Here is an 11,494-nt window from a genome sequence, read left to right on the forward strand (position 1 = left end):
TGCTGGGTTTGGGTGTTGTTCCTGAGCACACCTGTCCCAGCTCCTTCCTCCAAGGTATCCTGGTCCCTTCCAAAGCTCCAGCTTCTGTCCCCTGCACCAGGCACCCTGGTCCCACTGTCCCAAACCACATGTTACATCCCCAGTGGAGCAGAGCTGGCGTCAGCAGGCTCAGAAATGAGGGGAGAATGAAAACTGGAATGTTTTGCCTTCACCTCCAAGCTCCAAACCCCAGGCTCAGCTCTTCTCCTGCCTGCAAGTTGACTCAAATGTCACAGTTTCCTGTCCAGCAGTTTGGGTCAAACTTCCCTTCGACCTTTCCCACTCCATCCCTGGAAGCTGCAGATCCCACCCAGCTGAGGGCAATGAAACCTGGGACAGAATCCCACCCAGACACAGGGAGCTCCTCAGGAATAGGGATGGCAAGAGGCCACTTCCCAAATACCCTGGAGCTTCGGGACCATCAGTGCTGGCCAAACACTGCTCTTCCTTTGGCCCTCATCTCGGGGCTGCAGGGCACAGATTCTGCTGAGTAAATGGTTTGGGGGAAGCTGAGGGCTGATGGAGCAGTCACCAATTGCTTTGCTCTTTGACTCCCTCCCAGTTGGTGCCTCCGGGTCACCCAGGCTGGAGACCTCCACGGTGCGGACGTACTCCTGCTGAGGGTCAGCCAGACGGGACCCCGGCCCTGGGTAAGTGTGAGGAGACCCAGGCCTGTGAGCTGGGGGGGCACCAGCAACAGCCAGGCAGTCTGGCTGCCTTCTCCAAGGTTTGCCTTGCCATGGAGAACCATTGGAGACCTCAGGGGTGGGGCAGCTGCCGCTGCCTGAGGCTCTCAGGACCCCGAGGAGATGCAGGAGGGACGCTCTGCATCCCAACCTGGGCGCTTTATCCAACTGCTCTGGGGACCCCCAGGGTGCCATCCTAGATGGGGGGTGAGGGAAGGGTAGTAAAGCACTTCGGGAGGCTCCTGGGATCCTGCTGTACCCCTGGGTTCCTGGTTCTGTGCCAGGAATTGCCCACTCCCGCTGGGTTTGTTGGAGCTGAACCACCGCTCTCACGGGGCCTTCCCTGCTTTGTTCCTCAGCACTCCCTGCTCTCCGAGTGGCCACGTGCTGGCTGCCTTCCAGGACAAGAGCCCAGCCTGTCCCTCGGCCTCACTGCTCTGGACCGGCCAGGATCTGTCCCTCCTGCTTGTGAACCCACCGCTTCCCCCGTGGCTCCCGCCCGTGGCCTGCCCACCCAGCCCTGCTCTCGCTGCTGGGAATGTGCTCCAGGGGTCGTCCCAGCGCGGGGACAGCCACGGAACGACAGAGACGCCCCCAGAGCGGGCTGTGATGTTTGGAACCCTTCCTCCTGCCTGGTTCACGGTGCCAATCCTGACCTGCCCGGCCTGGGCTGTGGGGGATGTGCTGCCCTCAGGACTTGAAGCCAAGAAGATTCAGATTCAGACTCTGCCGGGGTGACCGGGCAGGGAACTGTCCCCGGGGCCGGGGGCAGTGCCGGGGTTGGTGCTGTGTGTGGGTGGGGCCGTGGGGGGGTGAGGAGGGTGGTGTCTGCCCAGGTGCTCATGTTGGTGCTGTCAGGTGCCCACGGAGCGGGGAGGCCGTGCCCGCAGGGCAGGGCTGTGTGGGGAGGGCGGGCACTGCCCTGTGTGACTCAGTGCCAGGACGCTGCCGGCACCCACGGGAGAGGGGACCCCCCTTGGGGACCCGGGGAGTCGCACGGGAGCACCCAGAGCCCCCCGGGACCTGCCCACCCCTTCCCCTCCGGGTGCAGAGGAGATGCTCTCCCCTCCTGCCTCCAGGCTACGGGCAGGGATCAATCCAGGAGACTCTTAACTCTTCCCATTTCTCCCCCCGTAGGGTAGGATCTCTTTGTCTCCTCATGCCACGTTTGCCTTGTGTGGCCCCTATTTCTGATGTGATATTTATTGATGGCTGGAATGACCTTATACTTTTATCATGTGCTGTTTGGAAGTGCAATATCTGAGAGGCTCTACAGTCACGACGTCTTTTCGGTGTATTATTTGCCTAATACAGTATTAAATATTTTTTTAATTTGAAGAGTCGGTGAGCCCTTTATATCAATGCCCTATTTCTTTTGTCATATTATTGGTACTGCATGGACTCCAAACCCTGGATCGGGTCAGGAAAGGATGTATGTGTGTTCCAATAAACAGGATTTTAAAACAGTGCTGGGCTCGAGCCTTCTTTCTAGAGGCCAAATTAAAAATATCATGAATCTTTAGCCCCCCCAGGAGCCTTGGGGTACAGGGCTGAGCCCCGGTTGCTGGGGATCTCAATCCACTGGTGTCTCAAGGGCTGATTTAAATGTGGCACATCCAGTTCCCACCTGAGCGACTGCACTGAGGTCCAGCTGGATTTTCTGATACAGAAAACCCTGACCTGGGAACTGGGGCCACCTGCACAGAGGGAAACAGCACTAAAGGAAAACCCCAAGCAGTCCAAACAAGAATGCCTTTATTAAAAAAAAAAAAAAATCCAAATAAGTTAGCAAAAATAATAATTAAAAAACCAAACCTCTAAATGGCAACTGCACACAGCGCTCAGTAGAAAAGACGGGGCAGGCTCTGGGTCAGCACCGGCCCGAGAGAGCCCTTGGTCAAGGAGCATCTGGGATAAAAACATCAGCAAAGCGAACCCAGCACACACATTGGCCCCCAAAACCCCAAAACTGGGGAGCAGAGCAGAGCAGAGCCCCACGCCAAGAACCGGGCCCTGCCAATACCCCACCTCTCCCCGGTCTCGTCGCCGGCTGGGTGGGGATGAGCGTTTGGCGGGCAGTGGGAAGGAGCTGAGCGGTCTCAGCGCTGCTGGGGGGTAAATGTGATCCCCAGGGCCGGACACTTCCAGGGTCCAGCCCCCAGCTCGAGCGGTCGGTGCCGGTTCAGTTCTGGAGCGGCTCCTCCCGGAACGTCACGGCCACGTCGTCGCCGGCGATGCTGTCGACGATGGAGGACAGTGAGGGCAGGTCCCGCTCCTCCGGCCCCTCCTCGGCCAGCAGGTGATCTGCGAGGAGCAACGCGGGTGGCACTGATGGGGACGGGCACCCTGAGCTGGGGGACAGCTCCTGGCTCCGCGGGGGACAGGGTTTAGTGCTGGTGCTGATTGATGATCCTAAAGGTCTTTTCCAACCTCAATTTGGTGATTCTGTTCCACAACTCTATGGCCTTGTGGTCCCTCCCGTGGCCAGAGTGGGACCTGCTCCCAGTTCCCACCCTGGGGAAGGAGGAGAGAGCAACAAGGGGTGGGATTTTTGAACACTTTTTGGGGTTTATTCTCTGCTGGAAAAAGAGATTCAAGTTTCTGCCTTCTGGGGAAAATAACAGGTGGATTGGGCGGGGGGGGCGGGGGGGGGGGGAATTAACTGTAATTGTGGAAAAATGATCAGCAGCTGCAGAGGGGGAGTGGGGAGGGAAGGGGAGCCCGGGACAGAGATGCTCAGAGATCCTCAGCAAGGCTCAGAGATCCTCAGCAGTGCTCAGAGATCCTCAGCAACTCTCAGAGATCCTCAGCAACTCTCAGAAATCCTCAGGAACTCTCAGAGATCCTCAGGAATGCTGAGAGATCCTCAGCAACTCTCAGAGATCCTCAGGAAGGCTCAAAGATCCTCAGCAACTCTCAGAGATCCTCAGCAATGCTCAGCACCACAGCCCTTTTTGGATGGAGCTGCCTCTGCTCACCCTCATCTTCCCCTTTTTATGGGAGGGATTCAGCTATGATCATCTTCATCCCTCTGCCCTTCTCCCCCAGCTCTTTGTGGGATGGAGAAGGCTCTGAGGATCCTCATTCCCCTCCGTTTCCTCAGCTCTCTAAAGGAGGGATCCGGGGATGGCCGTGGATGAGCCTTGCTGGGGGTGAAGCCACCAGGACCCCTGGCTACTGCAGTGCAGTTTCTCAGCTCCTGAGATCTGGTGCCTCAGTGAAATCAGGGCTTGGAGAAGCCTGAATTTGATGAGAATTGAATCAAGGAGGATTTCTGAGGTCACCCCTCTGCAGCAGTGGGGTGGGGAGAGAAGGACAAGGCTCTTTCTGTCCTTTGCTCCTTTGTTTGGGGGGAGTGGCTCAGTGATGTGCTGTGGTGTCCCCCACTGTTCCCACTCCCTCCAGAGCCCAGGGAGGCCGAGGGGTGGCACAGCAGGACCTTCTTTACCTGCAGGGTTGGTGCCAAACTCCAGCTGGGTGCTCCACTCGGGGCTGCAGGACGAGCTGCTGGGTCCACACTCACTGGTGACCTGTGAGGAGTTGAGATGTCAACAAGTTGAGATGGGTGTCACCTCCTCCAGCCCCAGCAGCCACCTCAAAACCACCCCAGGCTGCCCATTCACCTCAACTGAACACCCCTGTGGAGGTGAGAACATCCCTCCACCCCTGCAAAGGATCCCCGGGATCCACCAGGGCTGAAAAACCTCCTTTTGTGGCTCTGGGCATGGGGAAATGGGACCATCTGCTCCCTGCAGGTCAAAAGGTGTCTCTCTACCCCGAGAAAGGGCTGCAGATGGACAAATGGCCTTGGGCAAAACAACTTTTTGCTGAAAATCACCTAATCAGGCCCATAAAAAATAATGCCCTTGGGCCACTCTGAAGGGGTTCCTGGGAAAGAGCTTCTGGCAGTTTGATTTGTGGATTTGGGGCTTAGTGGTTATTTCTCAGAAAAGAGCTGATAGCCTGAGAAATGAGAGCTCAGAATGAACTTGTTTTGGAGTGTGTCTTTATCCAGGAGAGGATGCCAGCTCAGGTAAAACCCAAAATGGGATTTCCAGGAGCAACCCCACGGACCCAACTCTTTGTAGTGGCCCTGGAAGTGGCACTTTGGGCCCACAAGCTCCTGGCAGCACAGGAGAATTAATTAACATTTGGCTTTATTTCCCCCTGAAGCGGGAAATTCTTACAGATATGATTTTTTTCCCCAAAAAGCCCCTGGGAGAAGGGGCAGCTCAGGGCAGAAGTGACACAGAGGCTGCTCAGCACAGTTTTGGACGCTTTGCATGGACAGCCACCAAATCCACCCAAATCCAAGTGGATCCTGGGAAGTGGAAATTGGATTCTGGTATCTGTGGATACTGCAAAATCCTGAGAATATGGAACAGGATGGGGCCTAAAGGCTTTTCCAGCCCTTTATTCAGCATTAAATGCTGGGTTACTGGTTCCTGCTACTTTGGTCCTTAAATCCCTGAGTGAAAGCAGATGAATCTCTGGGAATCCCATTCTTACCAAGTCCCTCTATATCATACATATCTATATCTATCTGGATCTACATGTACATCTATACATCTCTATTTTATCTATGACATTTATATCCATATCTGCATTACTTATATATAAATTATCTATATCTATACATAATTTCTCTCTATATATACATATATCCATAACATTTATATATATGTGTTATATATATACAATCTTATCAATATTTATATCATCTCTAGATATCACATACATATATTTGTATCACATATACACATATTTAACTATAGAGCTCTATCCACACCTATTTCAGCTGTATTCACTATCTCTATAATCTCTGTCTCTCTAATCTGTATCATCAATGCCTGTACCACACATTCATCTCCTTTATCTACAATCTCTACCTGTATCACCTGCGCCTGGAGCTCTCTGTACATTCCATATCCAAAGGCTCAGAGTGCACACCCAGCACTCCCCCAGGAACCAGAGGGCAGCTGAAAATACCCCTCCAAGTGTTAATTTTGTTTTATTGACCTTTTATACTCCAATTTTTGTGGTTGATATTTTTACTTAATTTTCATTTCTATATTTATCTTTCATTTTATTGATTCAATTATTTTATTTTATTCCATCTTATTTTTAATTTAGTTTGGTTTATTTTGCTTTCGTGTTACTTCCTTCATTTTGGCCCGTGTGATCCCTCCAAAGCCCAGGCGCGTGTCACTCACAAAGCAGTGACCCCACTGTCCCCACAGAGCAATGTCCCCACAGAGCACCACTCCCCTATAGCAGTGTCACCCCGAAATTGCATCACCCCCATAAAGCACCATCCCATGGAGCAGCAACCCCACAGTGTCACCCCCATAGAACATCACCCCATAGGGCATCGTCCCTATAGAGCATCACTCCCCTACAGCATCGCCCCCACAGTGTCACCCCCACCCAGCATCACCCCACAGAGCACTGTCACCCCCACAGAGTGTCACCCCCATAGGGCATAACCTCCACAGGGCACTGTCCCCATAGGGCATCACTCCCACATGGCATCACCCTCACAGTGTGTCACCCCGAAATGGCTTCACCCCCATAGAACGTCACTCCCATATGGCATCATCCCCAAAGAAATGGCATCACCCCCATCAGGAATCAACCTCTTTGGGCAGATCCCCCATAGACCACCATTCCCCCAGAGCATCACCCCATGGGGTATCACCCCCAAAGGGTACAGACAGCACCACCCCTATCCATGAGGCCTGACCCCCCCAGGGCATCACCCCATCCAGCAAAACCCCATGGGGCATCACCCCCATTGGGCAGAGCCCCTATAGACCATCACCCCATCCATGGGGAATCACCCCCGTTGGGCATCACCCTGTGGGGCATCTCCCCATCCATCATTCCCCCGTGGGGCATCCCCCCATCCATGTCCCCATCCATGTCCCCATCCATGCCCCATCCATGTCCCCATCCATGCCCCTATCCATTCCCCCATCCATGCCCCATCCATGCCCCCGTCCATCCCCCCTCCCAGCCCCCCTCCCAGTGCCGGTTCCCGGTGCCGCTCACCGCGGGCTGGGGCGCTGCGGGGCGGAACCGCAGCTCTCGCTGCTCCCGGTCCTGCTGGTTGAGGGAGCTGAGCAGGCTCTGGAGCCGCTCGATGTACTGGATGGCGCTGCGCAGGATCTCCACCTTGGGCAGCCGCTGGTTGGGGTTCAGGAGGGTGCTGCGCTTCAGCGCCTCGAACGCCTCGTTCACCTTCTTGAGCCGCCGCTTCTCCCGCAGCGTGGCTGCTCTCCGCCGGTCCATGGACACCGTCTTCCTCTTGCACACCTTGCAGGCCCAGGGCAGGCACTGCCCGGGGCAGTGCTCGCCCACCGAGTCCTTCTCCTCCAAAGCCCCCCTGCCCTCGGGGCACAGGGAGACCTCGGCGCGCTCGGGGAACGCCGCTGGGTCATAGCGGGAGCCCAGGAAATTCTCCCCGTCGTAAAACCTCTGCTCCGGGAAAAAGTAAGGGTTGGTCTCGAAGAGCTCCATGGGCGCTCGGGGGACTCGGGGATGTGTGTGTGGCTCGGGGACGGCTGTTCCCTCTCCCCACGCCAACTGCTCGGTGCCATTTAAACCCCGGCGCTGGCATTAAATCACGGAGATAAATATAGAAACCCTAAAGGAAACCTGAGCCCGGCCTAAGCTGCTGCCTCACATCAAAACTTGTCCGTCTGATTTCATGTGCTCTCTCCCCACGGGGATTGCCGTGCCCGGCGCTGGGGGGACTGCAGAGGGGCTGGCACGGCGGGGGGGCAGCTCGGCCACCCGCTAAACAAGGGCTTTGTGTGAGCCCTGGGTGCCAGGGCGGCTGGAAGGGATGGCAGCTCCCCCTGCAATTCCTGCCCCATCTGGTCCCTTCGGTTATGGCCGGGCTGGGAGAGCCCACGGGGGCCGGGGCACCCTCGTCCCGTCATCGCCCTCATCTTCTGTGCTCCCTCAAGCCCAGGGCACGCCGGCTCTGTCACTCCTGCAGTCACACCCAGCGGTGGCACAGCACCTCCCGCTGCTCGGTATTCCCACCTCCCGATCCCGCTCTGCCCACCTTCCCCATGGCCCCGTCCTGCTGGTGCACGGAGCCCTGACCCCACCGCTGCTGCAGCCGTGGGGAAGAGAAGGAATCCAGCCCTGGGAGGGAAATCCCAGCGCAGGGAGCACCCCGGGGTACAGCCCGCTCCCCAAGGACATTCCTGTCCCTGTGCCAGTGCTGTGCTTGCTGCCTGTCCTGCGAGAATGGGGCAGGCAGGACAGGCAGGAGGTGCCAGACCCAATCTTTCCTCCCCCACGGGCTCCCTGAAGGTGCCTGGCTGAGTCCCTTTTGCACATTTTTGTCACAAAATCCACACTTGTGGCTTCTCCCACGAAGCAAACCCAAAGGACACCTTCTCCCACATGTGTCCAGCAGAGCCTGGCTGGGCTGGACCCCCTCCGTCCCATCTGGTCTCCTGCCCCAGCCTCTGGACATGTGGATAACCAAAGCCCCAGATCCATCCTGACACAGCCCTTTCCCAGAAAAGACACACTGCTCCCACATTCCCAGTGGGGAAACTGAGGCACAGCCAGCAGCAGTAGCAGCGTGGGTGGGATTTTAACCCATCCCCAGCCCTTCCCTGTCAATTCCAACCACTTGACCACATCTCTCCAGCTTTATCTGTAATTCAGAGGGGATTTTTTTTCCATCAGGAACGTCAGAAACCGTCCCCCATCTCCTCCTATTCCTGCTCCAGGCCAGATTCCAGCTGAGGGATCGGTCAGTGGAAAGAATGTCAGCAAAGTGCAGGGCCAACCATGCCGGGATTTTCCTTCCCCAAATCCCCACTCCCTGGAGAGACTGTGCCACAACACATTCCCTGTCCCTACCACCAACACCCTTGGTTACTTTGGGTTGATTTCTGGACTTTTTGGAACCCACCATGACACTCCTCTCTCTTTGAAGAGACTTCTTTGGGTCCAGGAGGTTTATGACACTCCCTCACCCTGATTCCAGCTCTCCTGGGGTTCCAGCCCTGGGGATTTGCTGTCCCTGTGGCTTTGACATTTGTGAAAGTCTGCACCGAGGAAAGCAGGGCCCAGAGCCTCAAGATTCACCCTTGGCACAGCCCCTTGGCTCTCCAGGGTCAATCAAACCCCAAAATCCTCCAGAAGGAAAGAAATCCCTGAGGGTGAGCAGAGGAGCCTGTGGAAAGTGTGAAGGTGCTAAGAGGGGATAACCTGGGACCAAGAGCTTCACATCAGCTTGTCATTGTCGTGTGAGGCAACTTAACTCACTCGTGGGGACCTTTATCGGTGGCACTTACTGATGGGCACGACCCTGGTGAGCCCCTGGGTGAGGGGAGCCTGCCGGACCCCCCGACTCCACCTCCTAAATGGGCTTTTTGATCTTCAGGGACGTGTTTGGAGCGTGAGGGACACGGCGGTGACAAAACAGGGCACGTGTTGGACCCGGACAAGGGACAGGCCAAACATCTGACACTTCATAAAGAGGGGCAGCACTGCGGGGCAGGGGCTGCATGTCACCCATCCCTGGTCAGGAGATATGGGTCAAGCCAGCCCCCAGATGCCACCAAAGCCACCGTGTCCCCAGAGCTGAGCAGGCAGAGGGGACAGGGGACAGCTCAGGGACACCAGGGCACCCAGAGCCGGTGTGTGATGGGGACGGGGAACGGGGACCCCACTGGAGGAGCAGCCCCAGCACCTCCACTGGCTCCAACTCCTTCTGGGGGTCTCATCCCACGCCGTGGGAGCTGGGATAACGCTGTGCCTGCCCGACTGCAGCTCCAGCAGCCCCTCTGTGCCAAGGATGACCCTGAACCTGGGCAGGGCAGGGCACATAGCAGGGTCTGCGGGCCCAGCAGGATCATCCTGGTTGGTATCAAACCAGGGACAATTGCAGGGCAAGGAGCCACCACCAAGGGACCTCTGGGCTGCCGCGGGGGGCTCTCGCCACCCTGGGCACCCCCAAAGGCACGTGCTGGGGGGACAAGGCGGCTTTTCCCGGTGGCAGGGGTGCCCGGGGCGGCTGCCGGCGGTGCCCCGGGTGAGTGGGAGCCGGCGGGGGATTAGGGCAGTGCTGCCGGCTGTCAGGTTAGCCCGTGATCGATGGGGGCGGCTGCGAGGCAGCACAAAGGCTACGCTGTGCGAGTCCCGGGCAGAACGTGCTGCGATCCGTCACGGGCTGACCTTCCCCCCCGGCTCCGGAGGCCTCCCGGGGACGGCTCACCCCGACACGGCCACCGGGCCCTGCCAAAAATACCCGTCCATTGAGAAAATCCCGGCCGGGAGGAGGGTTTGTCCTTGCTCCTCCAGGGCAGCTTCCCGAGCCAGGCCAGGTCCGGGAGCGGAGTCACCGAGACACACCCCGGGGCTGCTTCGGTTGTTTTCTCTCCCAGCACGGCTGATGGTGTGGACTTGCTGGGTTTGGGGATGCCCGTGGACGTGGTGTAGCCTTGGTGGATGTCCCTCCCTGCCAGTGCTCTGTGTGTTGTCCCCGTTCCATGCCCGGGAGCTCATCCCTGCCCGGTGCACGGAGCGGCTCAGTCTCTGCCATGGAGGTGGGGATGGATCTGGCAGAGCTCAGAAAGGGCAGAAATAGCCGGCTTTAGGGGCTGCTGGAGCAAATCGGGTGCCCAAGGCAGCATCTGCAGCCCCAGGGTGTGGGCATTGATGGGGAGAAAGGCTGGGGCTGGTCAGAGATCATCCCACCGGGACTTCAGTGCAGGACAGGGGTCCTACCAAAATGCCACCTCCAGTCGGACCCATCCTCCACCCCCACTGGGCAAGGGACCCCCCCCCATCCCGTGTCCCCTCTGGCTTTCCAGGCTCACCCGACATCCCTTCCTGCCGCTGTGACAAGTCGTAACATATTTGGGAGCAGCTGCAGGCGGCGGGAGATGCTTGGCCCTGTCCCTGCTCCCGGGCGAGGAATGCGGAGCAGAGCCCTCCTCCGACACCCGGGATTTCCGACGTGCCTGCTCGCCGGAGATTTGGGACGGCAACAGCTGCTCGGCCGCGATGGGGCCGGGGCAGAGCCTCCCCCTTCAGCCCCGGCCTCGTTCCATCCTGTTGGGAATTCCGGATTGGTTTGGGGTCCAGCCTGTGGGGAGACATGGGGGGCGATGTCCTGCGATGGGGGACGATGTCCTGCTGTCCGTCAGTGGCGACAGGACCGGCCAGCAACCCCTTCCTCACCCGCAGGTGCCAACTCATCCAGTTTGGGTTGCTGGCAGGGAGGTGGGATGGGGCTGCTCCTGCTCCTGCAGCTCCGTGTCCCCGTGGGGCTCAGCACCCTCGGTCCCCATCCCCCCTCCCACCCAGGTCGCAGCCTCTGGGACTCACTTTCCCCATCAGGGATCACGATGGAGCTGTAAAATCTGGTTGGAAAAGAGTTTTATTTTGGTTTTCAACTGTTTGACCTGGGAGGGGAGTGAGAGATCAACAGAGAGGTGCTGGTGCCTGAGCGGCCCCCAGTCCCCTGGATCCCAGTCCGGGGACAATACTGGGTGTCTCAACACTGGGTGTCTCCCCAGTCCCCTGGATCCCACTCTGGGGGCAATACTGGGTGTCCCTACACGGCAATCCACTGGTCCCAGTCTGGGGATTTCAGTGGGTGCTCTGCTGGCTCCACCCTGTGCACCCTGACCCACCATCCTGTTCCACTGCAGGAACTCTTCTGTGGTGCCCTGATCCACCAGTTGCCAGGATCCCAGTCTGGAGACCAAACCAGGTGCCCCAGCTGGCTCCCA

At 57.7% G+C, this 11,494-nt stretch overlaps 2 protein-coding genes across 2 annotated transcripts in view; one reads left to right on the plus strand and one right to left on the minus strand.

Annotated features, from left to right (window-relative positions):
* LOC114071658 (liprin-alpha-4-like) overlaps positions 1 to 2,193 on the plus strand; it is a gene marked incomplete at its 5' end in the record, with an annotated part of 20,572 nt that extends 18,379 nt beyond the window's left edge. Inside the window, 2 exons of the mRNA XM_027909509.1 lie at positions 602 to 689; positions 1,863 to 2,193. Of these exons, the coding sequence (XP_027765310.1) occupies positions 602 to 660 (59 nt within the window). The remainder of the gene's footprint in view (positions 1 to 601; positions 690 to 1,862) is intronic.
* Positions 2,194 to 2,907: 714 nt separating this feature from the next.
* On the minus strand, positions 2,908 to 7,324 carry MYOG (myogenin). Its single transcript, XM_027909510.1, is given in 4 exon segments — positions 2,908 to 3,029; positions 4,174 to 4,255; positions 6,777 to 7,250; positions 7,253 to 7,324. Coding segments are annotated over 4 exon segments (750 nt in total).
* Between the last annotated feature and the right edge of the window lie 4,170 nt (positions 7,325 to 11,494).

Source organism: Empidonax traillii, unplaced genomic scaffold (genome assembly GCF_003031625.1).
Source record: "Empidonax traillii isolate 1590-97213 ecotype Southwest subspecies unplaced genomic scaffold, ASM303162v1 scaffold2183:size33613, whole genome shotgun sequence".
Taxonomy (NCBI): Eukaryota; Metazoa; Chordata; class Aves; order Passeriformes; family Tyrannidae; genus Empidonax; species Empidonax traillii.